General features: G+C 33.8%; 1 protein-coding gene across 6 annotated transcripts in view; it reads right to left on the reverse strand.

Moving 5' to 3' along the window:
• Positions 1-2,050: 2,050 nt before the first annotated feature.
• The window catches only part of LOC105331728 (FMRFamide receptor), a 29,500-nt gene continuing 10,301 nt past the window's right edge, over positions 2,051-21,249 (reverse strand). For 2 of the 6 annotated variants that reach the window (XM_011434044.4, XM_011434045.4), the window contains one exon: positions 2,051-3,957. In XM_011434044.4, coding sequence (XP_011432346.2) covers positions 2,867-3,931 — 1,065 coding nt within the window. In that variant the 5' untranslated portion in view covers positions 3,932-3,957 and the 3' untranslated portion in view covers positions 2,051-2,866. Of the gene's footprint in view, positions 3,958-8,791; positions 9,036-9,414; positions 9,706-9,753; positions 9,919-21,249 lie in introns of those variants that run through there. The other 4 variants (XM_066084812.1, XM_066084814.1, XM_066084813.1 and 1 more) reach the window with 4 other exon arrangements.

Raw genomic sequence — 21,249 nt, forward strand, 5'->3', positions numbered from 1 at the left:
AATGGGATTTTTTTTTTTACTGCAAATGGGTATTTTAGAGCTTAAAATTCAGTATCATTTGATGTGTAAAATAACTATGAATAAAAACATGCCAAAATAAAAATTTTTCTTCTTTTTATGTATTGGTTAATATATGGAAAAGTCTTGAAATATATGAGTTTTACAATATTTATTCAGAGTTCACTTCATAATAAACCATTTCGAAATAAAATGATACAAAAACTATTGTTCAGGTGAGTGATTTGTGGCCTATGGGCCTCTTGTTTCATATCACATCATACTTTGATTTATGTTAAAACATGAAAATCTATTAATTTGTATGTCTTATTTCATCATTTAGCAGTTATTTGAATTAAACAATGATATTTAGAACAGAGTTATCGTTCGTGTTCAACCAGGTGTAGAGTGGTTGAAAATATAAACCTTGAGTTTCAAATCATAGCCATGTATGATGCTCGTGGTGTGCAATACCATACTTTAAAAAAAAGAATGGTTGTCTGTTTTGTATAAAAACTTAGTATATTAAGCCATTTTCAAGGAACGTTCTAAATAAAATAGTATAGTCTGTCTCACTATTGGTGCTATTGCTAGGCCAGGCACGGATCGAAAATTAATCCTTAGGGGGTCACTACTGAACATGGTAATTGTTGCAGTAGCAGAAAAAAACTCTTCTTTTAATGTCACATTTATTTTAGAACTCATTTTATCCACCAATTAATGAAGATAAAGTTAAAAATCAATAAACGTCTAGATTTTATTATTGACTACAAGTACCTAGATTCTAGGAAATAGACTTAATAAACACGAGGCACGATTTTTACTGCGAAACTGAAAGGGTCAAATAAAACCACGTGGTCTAAAATTTAAATGACAATGACATTCGCAGGGGTGTTCAAAAGCTGTCGATGATGATTTTTGTCCATTCTATGTACAGGATAAATCTTTTGGGCTTAAAATCTCGTCAATACCAATCCGAAGGAAGTTTATTAAGGAACTTTTATTGAATGTGGATTGCCGCAACATACTTTTTTCATTGATCAATAAAAAATAGATCTTCTGAATATTATTTTATTGTCAAATGACGGAAATACTTTCTTAATTGGGGTCTCCTGTTTTCAACAGAAGATCCTTTTGTTATTTATTTTTTTAGTCCTTTGTTTCCAACACTTCCGTATTCCCCTCTATTATTTTGCGACCGATTTTGTCTACACGGAATGGTCTTTCAGCTCTGCCTGATAATCATCTGAACGCTATCGGAAATTTTGATGTTGCAGACGTCATTTCTTGTCTTTATAAAAGATTTTTTTCTAGTTTCTTACTGGGTATCATAACGACTCACAGCATGATTTGCTTGTTGGGTTGTATATATTTTATACCCATTCCCCCCTATTCTCTCCAATTAATAAGTACTTTTCTTAGATAAGAGATCTATATAGCTTAATTTTTCTGAGGTTGTAAAAAATAAAGACTTGAGATGTGCATAATGGTTTTCAGGTCTTCAAAAGTTTCTAAACAAAAGTATGGAAGCTCCATAGGGTCGAACAAATGAAATATACATTAAATATTTATGCATGTGCGATGTCATAACATTGCAACACGGAGAAACGTTCTTTAATGTTGATTGGTGAAATATATATGAACCAAAGATTGAGTCTGTTCAACTTTTTCTGGTATCTAATTGGGTATTCCCTACCAGTGCACTGGCTATAATTTTATCTCCAAAATACTTGCATCTGGTATTGCGGTTGTCATTGGTCAACTTGGAACGACAGGGTAGCTATGAATTCAAGTCAGCGTTAAGGAATTTACTTACTACAAGTTGTCATGTTGTTAATTTTGTATTTACACCCACCCAGTAAAATTCACGATTGACGTTAATTGCATTGTAAATTGTTCGTCCTATTTCTACTGGCCTTAATTTAGCTAAGGCGAACTAATGATATGCATGCAATAATAATGGGTTCTCATCTGATGAGCTAGAATGTTTTTGTGTATGTTTTGAAATTTTGGCCAAACTCGTATGTACATGTACAGAAGAAACAAGACAGAGTAAATGTTCCACGTTTTATTAAAAAAAATATTCAAATTTATTTCACATTCAATGTATGTTCAACCATAGAACAGTATATACTAGTATCACAACGATGTATCAACAACAGCTTGAGAAAGACACATTATATAAAGGGAAATATATTGTTCCTGAAGGATTTTAGTTTGCAAATGCAAATAATTTTTATCATTTTTCGATATGGTATTAAATAAATACATGTTACAAGGATTTTAAACATTTGAAACAAGGGGATTGATAAAAACTGGAAATTGAAGCCACTGTTAACATATCTAATAACGTTAGTTGGGTATTTAATCTATTGAAATATTTTGGCATACAGCAATTTTCGGGCCGCGGCAAATACATTCCAATGTGCCATGTATAATGCCATTAAACTGACAATGACTAAGTCTTGTTCAAAAATCTATCTCCAAAATATGGTTGAGGCTAAAGCTTGATTCGTTTACAGTATTAATACATGTATCAGTACCGCTGGAACAACAGATTGCATTCAGTAGCATATTTCTGGTGTCATACCGCAAACATAATCTGACATTTGATAACAGATTTATTAATTAACTGGAATATCTATTTGTATTCTTTAAAAAAATTCAGTTGAAAATGCATGTGTAGAGACAGTAAGCCTTCACACGTTTAGTTTCATCATTCATCCTCTATTCGTGAAAGTCCCATTAGGCAAACAAAGACCTGGCTTAGAATAGATTTTAGAACAAGCGAGGATGGAACAAATAATTCAATGAGAACAAAAAGCCACCTATCACTTCATAGGACATTGGCATGATCCCTGTCCCAACCTCAAAGGCCACAACTGCTTTTTTTGTTTTGTTTCCAAAATATTGATCTGTCCGACAATAGCTTGTACACGGATCTCCTATCTCCTCCATCGCCGGCTGGGACTTCCTTGTGACAAAACAGTTTTTTGCAATTCATCCGAAATGTCACGCTTAAAACACAATAGACAACAAAATTAGTCGCCGCGTTGAAAGCCAGAAGCATGTCCGTAAACTCTCGGATTCCGCGAACTTTGAAATTGTCTTCGGTGTATCCATACTTGTAAAACGTCGACAAAATGGCGTCAGGGGTGGTACAGAGGAGAAACTTCATAATTATAATCACCAGCATAAATGTCACCTTCTGTCGATGAATGTATCGCGATCTGTTTTTGGCACGGAGTTTAAGGAGTGCTTTGATAATGCAGGCATTCAGGATGATCAATAGAGTAAGTGGAATGTTGCACCTGAGAAAGTTTATACTCCAAGAATAGTACACAGAAAAGGTATCTCCCTGCCATAGACTTGTCAAATTGAGCTTCAGAGAAGTTTGGTTTTTCAGATCGTCGAAAACTTGAACTGTTTTGTATCGGAAGGCATATGGCATTGATACAGTTAACATGACAACGTTAATGATGACAGCTCCAGCTATAGCGCGTGGTCTCGTGCACATTGTTCGAGATTTGGCGGGAAAACAAACCAGCAAAAAGCGTTCTATGGCAACAGAAACGGTAAGCCAGGACGACACAGAGTTCGCTATGTTGAACACAAAATGTGCGAAAGGATAGAAGTGAACGTAAATGTGGTAAGCAATATCTGGACATGAATTGGACAGCACCATGACTGAGAAGTAGATTATATCGTTGATTAGACTGACCATGTCCGACACGGCTAAAGCGCTCAGGAAAGCATTGGTCGAGGAAAGCATGTTCGCCTTAGATAGAACCACAAGCGTGAGGATGTTTCCGAGTAACCCGGGAATACATATACATGGATACAGGATCTCGCCATTGATGAAGACTGCCAGCTCGTAGAACTCTTTGTCCGGGTCCACAACCCCGCTGCCATTTGTGGCGTTATCGCCGCTCATGCTGCCACTGTGTGGGTATCCTATCCCTGCAAATGAACAAAAGACTATTAATCAAAGAATATTGTGAACAAATAAACATTATAGCAGGTCCAAATGTATTAGAAAATAATAAAAAAAAAAACCCAGTGCAATGAGCATTTTCAATGAAATAATCCGGTTTTTGAAATGGTGAAAATGGGGGGGGGGGGGCAAAGAAATTGTCTCACCTCACCTGTTCTTACCAATATCACTTGTTTGAAAAGCTCTGCAATGAAACATTTTCTCACTTTTATTTTTTTTATCGCCCACTCTTTGATTTGGATTATTATAATTTTCATACCCGTGAATTTGTAATTTACAGCTACACCATCTGTTGTTTTCTTTGGACCAACAATTTTCTTGCATTTGTAAATGTCGTGTTTATTATATTCACGGTTTTAATTGTTACATACATGTACACATGATAGAGAGCCTATCGTTAACTTGGAACCATATAAGTATACACACATTCCTTGTATACACCTACACACACACACACACACACACACACACACACACACACACACTCTCTCTCTCTCTCTCTCTCTCTCTCTCTCAATTTTCTTGCATTTGTAAATGTCGTGTTTATTATATTCACGGTTTTAATTGTTACATACATGTACACTTGATAGAGAGCCTATCGTTAACTTGGAACCATATAAGTATACACACATTCCTTGTATACACCTACACACACACACTCTCTCTCTCTCTCTCTCTCTCTCTCTCTCTCTCTCTCTCTCTCTCTCTCGTAGAATAAGTATGATTTTATCGTTAATCAAAAATGAGTCAACATCTTAGTGATCGCCCTGTTTCAATGGCTTCACCTCTAGTACTAAGTGGGATAACTCCTATACCCTCTCTCTGACAAGAATTTGTCCAGCATAAGAAACACGCTCATTGACAATTCTAAATTTCATTAGAGAAAAATGAATTACTCTAGTTAAGGTAGCTCCCTACTCGTAAAATTCTCTGAGGAAAGTTGAAAAACCGAACTGATTTCGACTTGATAGACTTAAATGTCATCAATTGTTTGAAAAAATATACATGTCATCACACTTTTTGAGATGCCAGATAAACATAAACTAAGGCATATTTTAGCATTAGAAAACCATATTTTTTTTGTTAAAAGTAAAATCTTGTAGGCAGAAATTTGTTTTTCTTGTTTAATTTTAACGTCAACATTTTATTTTATCCTAAATTTCCAAATTTTTATATATCTTATCTATGCAAAGGGGAAATAACTCTTTTTCTGACTTTTCTCTCAGTTGTATGTCTAAATGCGAGAGAATGAGAGAAAAGTCAGAAAAAGAGTTATTTCCCCTTTGCATAGATAAGATATATAAAAATTTGGAAATTTAGGATAAAATTAAGTGCGAAAATATCTTGAACCTACCAATAATTCTAATTACATCCATGTGATAAAATTCACATAAAATAAATAAAACTATCTTGCATAATTTTTAAAGAATTCAAATTAAAGTTTTACAAAAAGGTGTGACATCACAGAACACTGGGTCTACTTTAAAGCAATATGAGCTGCAGTTTTCATGTTGAATTTTTTTTTACGAAAATATTATTTTCTACTGAAATGACAAAATATGACAAAATATCATGGTTTTTCAAAATCTTTTAGCCATATTTTTGTGTGAAAAGGCCGTTAAGAAGCCTTAAAGGGACTTGGACACGATTTGAGATCAAAAATTTTGTTTTTATTTTTATGTATAAAATGGTTTACTGGTGCATTTTAAATGATTGACCAAAATATTGAATGTCAAAGTCAAGTTACGAGCGAGATACAGAGGTAAGAATTGTTTGTAATGTAAACAAAGCTCGAGTCTTATAGTTGTTTACAAAAAATGTAATATAGCGAATTACAATTTCTTAGACAGAATGACATGTAAAAACAATTTAAACTAATTCAGTATCTTCATAAATACTATTATCAACAAAAAAAGATACATTTGATTGACACTTACACAAATACAACACTAATGTAAAAAATGACAATATTTGAGCTTTGTTTACAAAACAAAGAATTATGAACTCTGTAACTTGCTTTTATCTTGATATTTCACTTTTAAATTTTGACATAGCATTATAAACTTCTTTATTTATTAGTATAAACATTGAAAATGGAAAAATAAAATTTGAAAATTTTAAGTCAAATCGTGTCCAAGTCCCTTTAAATGGAGCATCATATTTTGTCATCCTTTACAAAAATTGATTTGCTTTATACATTCCTTTATAGAAGAGAAATCTTTTCTCTGACAAAATGAATGATTTTTTCAAACCTTATTTATCATAAAAGTTATGTGCAGACTTATCATACTAGCAGCTTTTTGCAGAAAAATAAAATTCTAAAAAATACGGTTCATATATTATTGCTTTAAATATAGGAAACACGTAGGCGGAAAACCGACACCAGACATGTGCACTCCCCTACAGAAAGAAGTCAAATTATAAAGCATTGATGTTACATTTTGTTGCTCTTCTTAATAAGGATAGATTACCGCGTATAATAATCTTTGTGTCATTCATCTCTAGAACTCATTTGTTTTACCGAATCGTGTTCGAACCCGCTGTGATGTGGACTTCAAAAAATTGCTGCGTCATTTTATGGATTTTTTCATTATTCTTCTTTACTTTAGATTCCGTGGGTCTTCGGTACTTTCTTCGCCTCGAACGGGGGTTTCGCAGATATATTGAGGTCTTAAACTGATATGATGTCTTTAACTTCATTTAGTTCGCGGTCACTGTCCATTCTTTGTCGCAGTTAAGTAACCTGAATTTGGCAACATACACCAGCATAAAATTAGAAATCGTTCAGCGTGATAAGGAAGTGAATATTTAATTAATATTTTATTTTATCTGCCCGTGAAAATCTGCACGTACGGCCATCTACCTTGATAATAGGATATTTTAAGGATTTTAATTCACTGTTTCCGATTAAAACAGCTTTCGAAGAAAAAGCCTAGTATGTGACTAGAGGTAATTACATGTACATCCCTTGTCTGTTGTGTAAAGTTAATAAATGGTGTATTTCACAACACTTACCAAATGATTAAAACGAAAACATCCTTTTGATTGGCTGAAAATATGACGTAACATATTTTCATGATACGATAAAATAAGCATGAAATGATTTATGTTTTAATACTTTATTGCTAAATATTATAGGATACGAATTCAATGATATTAATATTGTGACATATCGCGAATCAATTCAAAATAATATATAGATATCCCATATATGATTTATATGAATAATATGATGAAATGTTATAACTCATCCCTAATTATTATAATTACCTTGTTAAATTATACCAAACGACATATTTTGATATACAGCATCATCTAACCAAGCTTGATGAAGTTAGGACTAGTAATCATTTAGATATAGCCGTTACAGCGCACCTGCTTCAAATATAATTAACATGCTAAAAAAACTAATCTACTCCGTCATCTAAAGTCTATGGATCAGATTCAAAATCAAGGTACTGTATGGTAAGTCCTTATAAGTATCCATATGTGTACTGTCCTTACAAGTTTGATGAAAACAGGAGCATATATAGGTTGGCTACGTGGCCTGTTCTAAAACATACGCTCCACGACTTCGTCTCGGTGAGCTAAATTGACATATATGAAGAGAAAACAAAAGATACCTCTTTAAGGATGAAATAGAAATTTGTGAAAAGTCCTTCTGGTCTATTTTTCAGAGTAGATTTTGGTATCCTCAATCAGATGCCAATTTTAACTACTATTGGGTGCAAAGAGGTAGCATGTTCGATTGTCGCTGAATCACGGTAATTTGATGACTTTTACACTGGTAAACATTTATTGCGTATCACTTTATGACCAAGACATCACGATGACCAAATATAAATAAGTAAGTAAGTATACAATATACAGTGCTTGGAATAAGTGAATAAGTAATGATCACCTGGGTCATATATCTAAGACTAATGAGCCAAAGTTTCCAAAACATGTATATGTACCTAATTGGTAAAAGCTCAAGAATTCCTGACACTCTACACCTCTATGTCTCTTCAACTAATTTCCCACTGTCTTCCGAATGTAAACTTATTTTTGCGGTGTTCTGATTTTATGCAATGTGCAATCATATTAGTACTGCATATAAGAATTGCTCTAACCACTTTGTGCGCCAGAAGAAAAAAGTGCATGGTATATGAACTCAACTTCCGACCCCCCCCCCCCCCCCCCCCAATTAATCACATTGCATAAATTGATTTAAACTTAACGAAAAAATATTTATTTTAATTAAATGTAGATGAAAAAATAATAAAAAATCAATAAAATATATTGGGTTTTTTTTCCCCACATGTACAGCTTTTAAGGTTCAGTCCATGATCAGAATAGGCACAAGTTATACCTTTATTTAAAACATAGTGAAAAAGTTTTCAGAGTGTACTTATAAACATGAACGTGATGAGCACATGTCTATTTTTCACGATTTTTAAAAAAGTTATACCGATTTAAAATTGCTATTTGAGTCTGTTTTCAAATTTGGGTCTTGTATCCAAGCTTAAGTATCTCTTTTCCAAGCAATCATATCGCGGTAATCGGCTCAATATTGATATCATACATATTTATATTTAATCAATATTCTAGCCGAAGATTATTACTTATTTTTTTTAAAGTATAAATACAAACAATTTTTACTACAAGTTTATCTGTATCGGTTAATCTTTTTTACATTTATATCAAATGAATAATTACAAACGAGCTTTACTATTAGTTAATCCATTAATCCATAGTTTATGACAGTTACATGTACATTTACAAATAAGAGTTTAAGTTACAAATAAGTTTCTACTGTACCTGGAAATTTCCAAGCCCGAGTTAGGTCCGCACAAATGCAGCACACGAAGTTAAATAACAGAGCATTGATACTAGTTCGCATTATGCACACAAATTACCGAATGAATAATTTAGTCCCGTTCACTACATAAAATCTTTGTTTAGATTATGATAAATATCATACTGTTGACATCCTGCAAAGTCTGTTAACAATTATTGGTTTAGGGCGCGAGTGTAGCTTGTGCCTGCAGTAACCACAGTGTGTATAATGCCTCAGAATTTGCAGTATGTATTTATATAAAGCACGCGATTATTGATCGATGATTAGTGTTTTATACACAAGAGTTTTATACCTTTTCATCATCGCTGCCAAATTTTCTTTTTCTATCAGGTTTTAAGACATCAGGTACATCTATTAGACTGGAATCAAAATATCTTTTTTTTTAAAGTGATTTTTTTTCGGGGGGGGGGGGGGGGGGGGGGGGAGGGTAGGGGAGGGGAAGCGTATATATTTTATAAAGGTACTTCTTCTTTCATTAAGAACGTTACTGTCAAGATTTACTTTGATGATAAAATTAGCGGTTGAGCTTACAGATTACAGATTTACAGTGTAACTTCCATGCATAAAAAATAAACTATCTAACCTGACCTATTTCCAGAGTCTTTGCTGTAAACTAGAACACGTGTGTCTTGGGAGCATGTTCCAAAGCTGATTCGTTAGATGTGCGAGAGAAGAATACTGAAATCAAACCTGTCTCCTTCCCGCTGATTTCAATCGAACATAAGGGGGAAACACATAGAGCTGTAGGAGCCTACTCATTACGGCAAGGAAATGAGGGGGAAAAGACCTAAACAATTACATAGTTATCCGACGGATAGCTTCCACTCAGAGTGCACAGATTATTAACTTAAGTTAAATATGTCCTTCCTTTTTTTAAACCAAGCTTTCATCCATCCAACAAGGTTAAGCGAAATTAGGTTACCGTGCTTGACCATTGCTCCTCGAACACGTGCGGGTTCCTCGCCGGTCGTGCGTGCTGCACTTCATCGATTCGATTTATTTTGGGTATTTTAACTTCTTCTACCAATCGGTCGAACACGGTGATCAATGTTGCTTGATGCTATGGCTTTGATCAGCCAATGTGGCGCAAACAAGCGGACGATTGATTACCGTTGGTATTAACGTCATAATGCCATAAATCCGCCCTGTCATTGTTATTTTAAATTCTGTTGAATGTTGTCAAAATATTTTGGTTTTGCAATGAAAAACCAAAACCTGAAAGTAATTGATCAACTCGTGACCATTTAGCAATGCCATTTCATTTCTGATTTTTTAATCGTATTAGAGATCGCCGATCTTTTTACAACCTGCCATAAAGCAGATTATATGAAAAACCTACTCACATCTCAGTCTGTTAGTTTCTAACGTAATCTTAGACAGCTCTGTCTGCTCAACCTTTGTTTAATATTCCGAAGCATTATCAAATCTAATTTTCTTAATAGTTATATCGAAATAGAGCAGAATGATATCGCATCGAATGCTAATCCATGTCGCGACGGATATTCTTATTAAAACATATTATCATTGGGATGACTCAATGTCTGATGGTGTATATGCCTGGATTAACGCTTTAATCAGAACATCTTTGTTACATACTGTGTTCCTAGTGGTTATATAGATCATCGATTCTCTACTGAAAACTTCTTATTGATATCAGGTATTCTGGGTCGTTGAGACTCTTGATACATGTAAATTTTTCATTTACTGATACATTGTAAAAATAAAATCGATGAGTCACGCCTTAATTAGTCTGGCATTTGGAGTTGAGGTTCTAGCTCATTTAACGAAAAAAGTTAAGTTCGGTTTTTGCGGCGTACAAAGTGAACTGACGGAAGTTTTCATCGTCGACATTTTTCTTTTTCACAGAGATTATTTGTCAATGAGTTCTACACGACCTTACATCGTATCTAAACTGTTTTCATCTTGTCCATTTGAGATAATATTCCACATCAAAAGACTAAAAAATCCGGAAATTTTTAAATACAATATTTAAAACGCAGCCGATAGCTGAGGCGCTTTGCACAATTTGTACGATGTATCAGGACAACGGAGGATTAGAATAGTTTTATTACACAGTCAGTGGGTATAACAAAAGTAGACAAGTGGCAGAGCATATTGAAATAAGTGAATTGTAAATAGAATCGATTTTTTATGAGCCACATTTTTATGCAAACAGTCAAACTAGTGTAATATTTTCAAATGACGCGTAGCAAGTGCTATTTATCGATGTTCTGCGTAACGTACTCTTTGCGCATATTAACAGAATGATGATGACGTCAAAGTGTCAGAGTTAAACGAATGACGATGCCTGTAGTACATTCAGAACTTGTCATGGGCTATGTCGATGACAAATTAATCCAAAATCAGCAAAGTTATCTCTCAAAAATAATTCATTTGAACCAGCATCACCTTAAGACCCAGGCTCCGACGGAACAGAAAACAGAAGCTATCATATTTTTTAAAAAAAACAACCAAAATATAATGATTATTCTAACCGGAATAATATATCATGCCATACGCGTAAATCATGATGGACAGACAGCAAAGATCCGGATAAATTAATAATCAGACATGTGGACAATCTTCCTGATCCATTTTCAATTTTCAGATTTGACCTTTGGAATGACACGCGATCCCAATATTAATAACACACCAAGATGAATCAATAAAAAGGGTTCTTCGTTAAAATATCTTTAAGGAAATATCTTTAACATATTTCCTGTTTTATAAAGGGCTGTTCATGCTTCTAGCTACATGTAATTAAAAATTTCAAAATTTGATTGTCCATCTTGAAATTGTGGTCATTAAACTTTGTATTAAAAAAAACACATGAGTCGCATGATTTTCCTTTTACAAATTTGATTCGAGGTAAAATAAAATACAAACCCTGTTACAACGCACTTTGAAAAATTACGCAGATTGAAATTTTTTTCAAAGTGCGTTAATTTTGGGACCAAGTCAACGCACTTTGAAAAAAAAAGATTTTTTTTCAAAGTGCGTTGATATCGTCGATAATAACGCACTTTGGAAAAAAGTGTTTATGGTCATTAGATTCACGAGTGTTAAAAATAATCAAACTATCAACAAATTAGAAATTTAGTTCCAGAATTTGTGATATAAAAATATTTTTTCAAAGTGCGTTAAGAGTGTCGATACTAAAAATGTTGATGTACCTTCATAACGCACTTTGAAAAAAAAACTTGGTCCAAAATTTAATGCACTTTGAAAAAAAATATCAAATTGATTTTGTTCAAAATTTAACGCACTTTGAAAAAAATTTTCAAAGTGCGTAATTTGTTAAAAGTGCAGTGCCACAAACTCCCTACCCCAAAGTACGACCCATATGCACGTTGGGCATATTATTTCAAGGTTTATTCTTTCTCAGAGTATATTTTCACACAGGAAAACACTTTCAGTCCGATCCCTCGCACGGTTGTGTGTAACAACACCCCTGTGAATAATTCAAAATGAACTCCTTACAGGCACTTGCCAATGAGCTGTAACTTAAGAGGAAAAGATGGGTTTTAAAAGATCGTAAAGCTTCTGTTACGTACATGCAAATTCATTGCAACTTCTTGCGCTCAGTGTTGGACTTTTGCATCAATAAATTTTTATGGTTGATTTTAGTGTCGTGTTGTAAATTTTGAATCTGACGGATGGCAGTAAATAATTATAAAAATCTTAAACATGACAAAACCGGTTTCAAAAATAAGGCATCAAATTACATATAAGTGACTAGTTTAAAAAATGCTTTTTTAGTGTTATGACATAAAATGTTAAACCATTTACCCGAAAATATAAATTAGTCCAACATTAGCAAGAACAAAGATATAGCAGGATATATATATATAATTTTTTTAACATAACTATCATGGTAACTTCACAAAAACATCCAATTAAGATCCAATTCACACTAAGCGGATGGTATAGTTCCTGTTGCGTCACAATACATTAACTTTGATCCCCGTTAATAGATATCAATCTTCACTTTAAAAAGGTCTGTTCAATAGATCCACACTGATACGTTCTTGTTTATGTAGGTCAGGGATCTACAGATTTACTTACCAAAGCATGTAAGCTTATCATGTTGCATAAATGTTACATGTATCTTCCAAAATATTAATGATCCTTTTATAATACTAATAGACAAATAAGTTTTTAGTTATCTATTATTAAAGGCTGACTTTTTGATTTTACAGTTATGTTTATTTACAAAAGCAAAGTCAAGCATCAAATTACATGTACATGTAGTTTAAAACATATATCGTCCAATGGCGACTTCATATTTCAGGAGGCTAAATGATCCACAGATTTCCCATTAGATCTAGTTTGAAATTACAATAGATATTTTGGCCAAACAGTTACTACATATAGTATATAAAGTAGAAAAAAAAACAAATATCATAGCTTGAAAATCTCATTTCCCCCCTTTAACTTTACACAAGGCTCCTCTACCTAAGGTAATAACTATATTTTTAAAAAAAAATAGAGAATTTTAAAGCAACACTACTCACTTTGCTGTTTTGGTAAAGGAATTTACACTGCATGGGTCTCAGATAAAACCAAAGTTCATGTACGAAGTATCAAGTGACACGGTGTAAAAAGAAGACGGATAATTATCAACACGTAACGTTGTCCCCGATGCCCCCACAGTTCTCGAACCATCACATCATTATTTAGAATTTAATCAAGAGAAGCAAATAGTTCTGTGTTCTTATCACTTTTAGAGCATATGAAAACTCTATCTAGACACTCATTCTAATAGCAACGTTCTTTAATTTTAAGAGCTTCGCGATTCATATCTTTTGATTAATTGTTATGAATATCAAAACAATCACGTGACGTATTCTCAAAGACACAGCCTTCGGTCATACAATGTACAACCATGCATCGATAGGTCCACAGGCTTAAAGGTTCACCAGAATATGTATTTGACAACCCTACATGAAATTTGTTTATGATAATGAATAACTCCCTTATTCAAATGGTTTTTGAACAGGAATACAAACTGGATGTATATCTTCAAGATATACTAAATACACAAATTAAAACAACTTTGATACATGTAAAGAAAGTAAAAATGATACGTATTTTAAAGAATAAGAACAAGATTTGATAGCTAAGCATTAATTTTATAATATTAATTGTTCAAACGACAAAAACGTACATATACTTAGTTTTATATTCGTTTACAAGAATTGTGATTAAAACTTATTTTTTATCTCCAGTGCTAACCATTTTCTTACCCCGAGTGGTGCATCAAAGAAAGCATTTTAACTTTCGTCTATCAGTGAATCTTTTAATCAATCAGTTATCAATAAATGTTAAAAAAGAAGAAGTATGTAAATTATTTTTGTCGATTAAAAAGTTACAAAGAATGGTAACCATGGTAACCACAGTCTACTTGAAAGTCTGAGGTCTGTCCGTGCAAGTTTGCGGAAATTTTGCCTTCAATGTAGTATTGGTTTTGATCGATCAGTATATATTGGATTGGTAGATTTTTGTCTGGTCGTATACATGTATGTATTAATTACAAACAATCTCCGTGAAACTTAGAAAAATACATCCTTAGTGGATGTAAATATACCCTCGGGGCCCATGAGTCGTTGGATGGCAACATTAAGTATATGTACACAATAACCATACCAATTTTTGATAAAAATAATGATCCATTACTTATAGAACATTTAATATACATAATTACGGGATGGGAAGAGTCGGAGTTGGCCATACCATTAAGTGGACCATAGCATGCATTTGTATGATCATAAACAATACGTATTACAAAGAAATTGCCCTCCAGTAAAACACCCATTTTTCTACCTAAAATAATCTTGCTTATTTTTAACCGTAGAAGCCTGAAATTACATTTCTCTCTCAGAGTTAATGAAAATTTAGTATTTGATGATATGTCAAAAAATGCATTGTTTCAAAACAATCATCTTTTGAGAAACTACAACCGTCAATGGATGCAAATGAAAATGGGGAGGAAAAAGCTCATGAGAACTTAATTCTTGGTCCTACACAAAAATATTGATTTTTCCTTCTGCTTCGCGTTGACGCAAGCGCAGTTGACTTTGATTAGTTCAATGTTTCCGCTGCCAGTTAAAAAAAAAATGAGAGAGATCCTCGTTAAGTCAATGTTTTTTTAAATGATGATTTTAAGCCATATCTAGAATACTGAATGACTGATACTGTAACAAATGGGATATTCCCCTATTCTAAATTATGGTAGAAACACTCGTAATGATGCCGACTGCGCATTGTTCAAATCTGCAAAAACGCCAGCGTAAAGACAGTATCATTCTAAGAATTCTCTCCTTCTTTTGTATATCACAATTACAGCCTCGTAATGAATCTAGAACACGTAACGAAGATGACGCAAATATCTACATTGTAGGGATTCCATCGGTTAAACGGGTTTTAAACTGTTTAATGCTGAATTTTAACGGTTTAACTGTTTAAATGTTATTAATAATTGTTTTCATTAATTTTCATTCAAAAGATTTTTCAAGATTTAAATCAGGTACCAAAATATGTGCTAATCCAATGGCTTTGTTGTTATGTTAGCATAGCAAACTGAATTTTACCTCCATATATTGTGACCTTTAGGTAAAGTTTCAAAAATAGGAAATGACATGATGAGGTGTTCAGAAGACGTTTTTGAAAACTCTCAATTGCTTTCGTAGGATTTGGGGTCCGTCATTTCATACTTTAAAGGATAATACTCTACGCAGCTTGTACTGCACTATCCTGATCTGATCACAATGGTAGTCCCAAATCTAAACGAAGCTGACTTTTCATCCCCCCCAACACTCTCCAGTAGAAAATAGTCCTTTAATCCCAGAACACAATTAATGATTAGTCCACAGGGACTATGTAATAGGATTTGAGAAAGCTTCTACCCACAGTCACTCCAACATCAAACATTCGCAATATGTTGTCAGCGAATTGCATAATTCGCTATCCAACGTATTGTGTGTATTATCTTCTACTTCATCTCTGCACAAAAACATTTGATAGGCATTAACCGTTCAAGCTGCATTAGCGATATTGAAAATGCTTGCCAAAACTAATATTCATTTGTTCAAGGACCTATTTTCTAGATCTGCAAATTGATGAAAAAGGACAAGGGGCCCTGTTCTACTGAAAATTAGCGGTATAAAACATGAGAGAAAAGGAATCCACCAATGTATTTATGAAAGTAATGAATAGATATTGCGCTAAAGGTTGTAAAAAATTCACAAAGACACCTTTGTCAAGCCATTTATCGGAAACACACTTGTGTACGGATCGGTATTGTGGAGAACTGCTGTACCCCCCCCCCCCCCCCCCCAAAAAAAAAAAGAAAGAAAAAATTGGTCCCACATATAAGCTGAACAAGTTGCTGTCCTTTAAAAAAGGACTACAATACGTGGACCATTTGTATGTGTTTCCAACGAAAAAGTGAAAGCCTTAAGATTATCAGAGATTCCACCGACTCTAGCCCTCTGCTTTTAACCACTGAATGTGTACGTTGTATTACATATACATGTATGTATAGCCCTAACTTTTTATCTCGGAATTTAAAGGATTCATACTTCTTAAATAATTATGATCTATCTATGAATGAAGTTTGCATGTACAGTATCATGCATTCGGTGAATTCTACTATTTGCGCACACATTACGATTCGCACTACTTTGTTAACTATGCAGTGACAGCTTTGTGTAAATTAAAAATTTCATATTCATATGATGCATTTTGCTTGAGATTTAAACCTTTATACAGTGACATAATTATTCAATCATACTTAAATGCTTAAAAAATTTAATCGGGAAGTTCTCTAGCCTCGCCTACTATAAAAGTAAAGTTAAGTTACTTGTGTATTCGGAAAACAACAAAACATTGCAAATTATGCTATTTGATGCACGTTGTAGTTTCGGCATAACATTAACTTATTTCATAGTACAGTTCATATCACATGCCTATTATTTCTTTAAAAGGAATACTTTGTTTCTGTACTGTTTACCAACAACTTTACAATTACAGCGCCTTTGAACTTATGTGTGCAAATGGCACGGAATCCCGATCCGATTCAGATAAACGTGTGCTAGCCTGGTTCCCTGAGCTACCCATTACGCACAGGAACCAGGCTAGCTCATGCGCAGGCTAAATTTTCCCCATAGCATCCGGTTTAACCTCGCTTATATATTTTCTGCGTGGACCTCAGGGTCCACGCAATTATATTAAGATTAATGAAAATTGAAAACATTTTTGATGTTCTTAAAACTAGTATGTAAATCCAACACCATATTCAATTTCCTTGGGTGGGGGAGGGTGGATCGGTGGTTCTACTTTGTTTTTAAATAGTTATAGTGTTCGCTTTATCCCAGTATTAATGTCTTTCCGGTGAAATATTATTCCGTTATCAGAAAAATATTGTGGGCTAAATTGTCAAGTCTATTTAGTCTTTGAAATAAAGAAAATGGTCCGTCGGTCCGTCCGTCTGACTGTCCACCTAATGTCTATGGTAACACTCTGGTTGTTGTTACCTGTTAGATTACTTGCGTAAACAACTTGTACCATCCAAATGTCTCGTAGATTAAATTTCAAGGAAATATTCTAAATGCTGTTCATACTTCAGGATAAATTCATTAGAATATTTGTTGAAATGAAAAAACTTTGCCGACCTTTAATCTTAATTCTACGGAACCTGTGCAGCACCTACAGAGTTACCTGTGTGGGCAGTGTGCATCCCACCTGGTACAGGTACAACGAAGCACAGGTAACACATATTTTTGAACCTTTACTTGATGCCTTTCCTAAAACCTGCTACTGCGCATGCCTTCTGACATATTTATTTCTGTTCAGTTCTTATAAAAAAACCACGGATATTTTTCACATAGAAGTTGTTTGAAACAGTGCAACAGTGCGCGTACCGAGATATTCGTTTGATTAAACAATAGATGGCTTTTTAATCAATGACATATTTAATGCGGGTATAAAAGTAGCTAGCATTGCAGCAAAAATACCCAACCCGCAAAGCAGCTTTCAACAGTTAAAGTTTGCGTATTCTAAAATCGTTTACTCTGTAATTGTATTATAAGTGGATTTTTATTATTATTTGAACATGTTTCCTATAAGGATAAAGAGGTAAGCAAAGAGGCAAGCCTTTCCTCACAAAGAAGTGCATCATACAACCAATGGTTAGCATACTTCCCCTGTACAAGGCTACTAGGCAAATAAGTTCTAGTATACATTGTACCTTTTAGGAAATTTTTAACATTACTGAATTAGTATCTCTCCAAGCAGAGAGTTTCCGAACTTCTCGCATCTAAACTAAAAGACCTCTGATTTCAAAGATGCAATTGAACGTGAAGTATTGTAACAATAATATAATGAAGGATTCTTTCTTGCTTGAAGAGAGTGATATTTTGTCAGACATTTTCCGTTTTAAAAATCACGCTTGATATAAAATGTAAGCCAAATATTGTTGCTTTTGTTAACAGATGTATCTTGTAAGCTTTGGGAGGGGTTGGGTGATTTTCTTTTTTGGATAGGCACAGCAGAGCCAAAACGGGAACTTTATATAGGCCTACATGTAATTATATAATTAGTAGTATCGTTTAGTTAGATCGACCCAGTGACGTCATTAATTTAATGCTGTTAAGCCGAGGATTGGTCCCTTGCTCTTCTTATGCTGATTAGGTTCTATTCAAGTGGGTCGTCGTCACAGTCACTCGTGCTTTGACCAGTCTATATATATCCTTTTTCTTTTTGAGTTAAACATTAATTACAGTGTATATTGTACAGAATAGTCCGGATATGAGTTGGTGAAGAGATATGTCGACTTCTAGTAAAAGCTTGAAGCAGATCGACCGAGCACAAAGTTAAAGGGTAATGTGGATTGTTTTTTTTAAACAGTCGAAAGTACTCCTTTTTAATTAATCAGTTTTTAATGATGTATTGTGCATTCAAATACCGTAACGGTTGGTGAAGCTGCTTCTTACGCTTCTCCCCTCTTGCATTATTTGTTAAAACAAGCAGAAAACGCATGTCGCCAAGCTCCCAAATTTCGCTGTTTTCTATTAACGCATCTCATGTTACACTGCACTAATCTTCTTCTCCCGATATTTTCACATGAATAAGATTGTTGTCAAATGAAATTTATGTAAATACGAATGACAACATAATTAATGATTGGTACCTTTAGTCTTTCGTCATTGTCATCTTCCTCTAAACAATTATCGAAGGAATACCACCTCTGACGTCACGAGCCCACGTTGACATTAGCACTATAGCTAACCTTTAACCTACACCTAACCTTACACAACACTGTAAGTCTAAAGTAAAAAAGTCAAAAATGAGATCAATATAATTCATTAATATAGGGATTTGCAAATAAGAAGGTTACAAATAATTTTATTTCTTTGTTGTTGTTTTTATTAGTTTCTTTTTTTTTAAGAGATGGTGGTACTATTATTAAAAAAATGATAACAATTTGGTGCTGAATAATTTCTTATTTTCAACAGTAAAAGTGCCCCTCCATGGCAAAAGCCAAACCTAAAACAGTAAGAAAAACAAAACAAACATGCTTCCCATTTGATCTGGGTTAACATAACAAGTCCCAATCGATTACTAGTAATCTATTGGCATCGTCCATGGATTAGTGTAATAGTACATTGTTCTAACACACGGTCGAGTAGGTACGCATACATGTAATTATATTTATGTAGCCATGTTTATGAGAGAGATGCAGAAGAACTCCTAACTCCATCCTACATGGAAATATGTTCTGTATTTAGCCAACGCCGAGAGAGTTTGTTACGTATTTAAACGACTAGGGTGGATGTTTTGAAGATACTCTAATTATGGATAATAACATAAAACCAAAAGTGCAGCTGTCAATTTTCACTACAGTACTATTTCAGAATCTTGCGACAATCGCCATCTTTTTCCATTGATAAACCTACAAGGTGGTTGCCGTAGATAATCGTTAAAGATTATATACAATGACATATTCTTTATCTTTTCTGATGATAAGGAAATACCAGCACACTTTCCGTCAATATCTAGCCGAGAAACAGTCCAATCTGATTATATAATATCTGTTAATGTATGAATCGGGTGAGATCAACGCCCGCCATCAGTATCAGTAGAGTGTCAGAAGTTTTTAAATGATTTAAGATCACTTCCGGTCGGGATAGTGACGTCATCAGTATGCTATAACATATTGTAAAATAGGTAATGAGTGTGTCATTATTTTGATGGATTTGATAAACTAAAATGTATTTGCCATCAAAAAGAAGTATTCCTCTCAATTTGTTTCCGAATTTCCGTCGTTAGCTTAAACGATTCTCGGAACACGCTGTTTGGCTACATGTCAACAATGAATGCGTTGAAGTTTCACTTACACTGTTTACATTTACCGCGAGCTGTTTAATATTTAATATCAATTCTGGTCAACGTAACAGACATAAATACCCCCACGCATTGATGGGATGATCCTTCGATATGGAACAATTTGTTTCTTTATTACGTTAAGTGCATTTGCTTGTTAAACGTTTACGATGAAGAGCAATATCTCGGATGTAATGCCCAACTTAAATTTTTTTTTTTTTATATGGCCCATTCAAAGCGTACAAACATTATGTGGTCCATTAATCGTTTTTGCTGAAAAGTTGAACTTCCGATTTCCGTTGATAAACAGTTTTTATGCTTCTTTTACCATTTAGGTAACACATTAATAAGTGAACCAAAACTAAAGCATTCATATAGACAGAGCAAGAACACCGCCGTCCTGATTGTAGTATAAACTCCATCAATGTTACAGAGAAGCGATCGTTTTTTATGGGGGTTTTTTTCTTTTTTTTTTGTTTTGTTAAGAAATGGTGCTATTTGTCACGTTACTATATCTTTTGAGAACTGAAGTCATTAGTCTTTGATATATCACGACTGTTTGGTTCCTGCAGATAATCAAGTTTTACCGACCCAGTTTCTGCTTGCAATGTTTCATTGTCGCCAAACCTTGGCAAATACCAAGGTTACCGAACCTCATGGTGTCTTTTGCGAATAAAAAACGCAGTAATTGATCCGGGTTGTCTAGTTATTAGGCCTTTATTCGTTTTTATTACATAAGACGATATTCCAATAGAAATGATCAAATTTTGACACATACAATAGTTTTTTGATATACTGTGGTTCATTAAAATATAAGCGATATCATTCCAATTTTCTACGCACAAAACGTATAGCACACATGCAAATTTTTTATTATCAAATTTTACCCATTTTTCTAAAAATAGAATAAAACACTGGAAATACACTCTTGATGTATACATATGTTGTTTTACATGACTTTTTGTATCAAGTATTTCCGATTGTGTTAATACATCTACTGAAAAAAACGAATCACAATCTAGTAGGTTAAAATAAT

The sequence above is a fragment of the Magallana gigas genome, chromosome 5 (genome assembly GCF_963853765.1).
Source record: "Magallana gigas chromosome 5, xbMagGiga1.1, whole genome shotgun sequence".
In the NCBI taxonomy this organism is placed as follows: domain Eukaryota; kingdom Metazoa; phylum Mollusca; class Bivalvia; order Ostreida; family Ostreidae; genus Magallana; species Magallana gigas.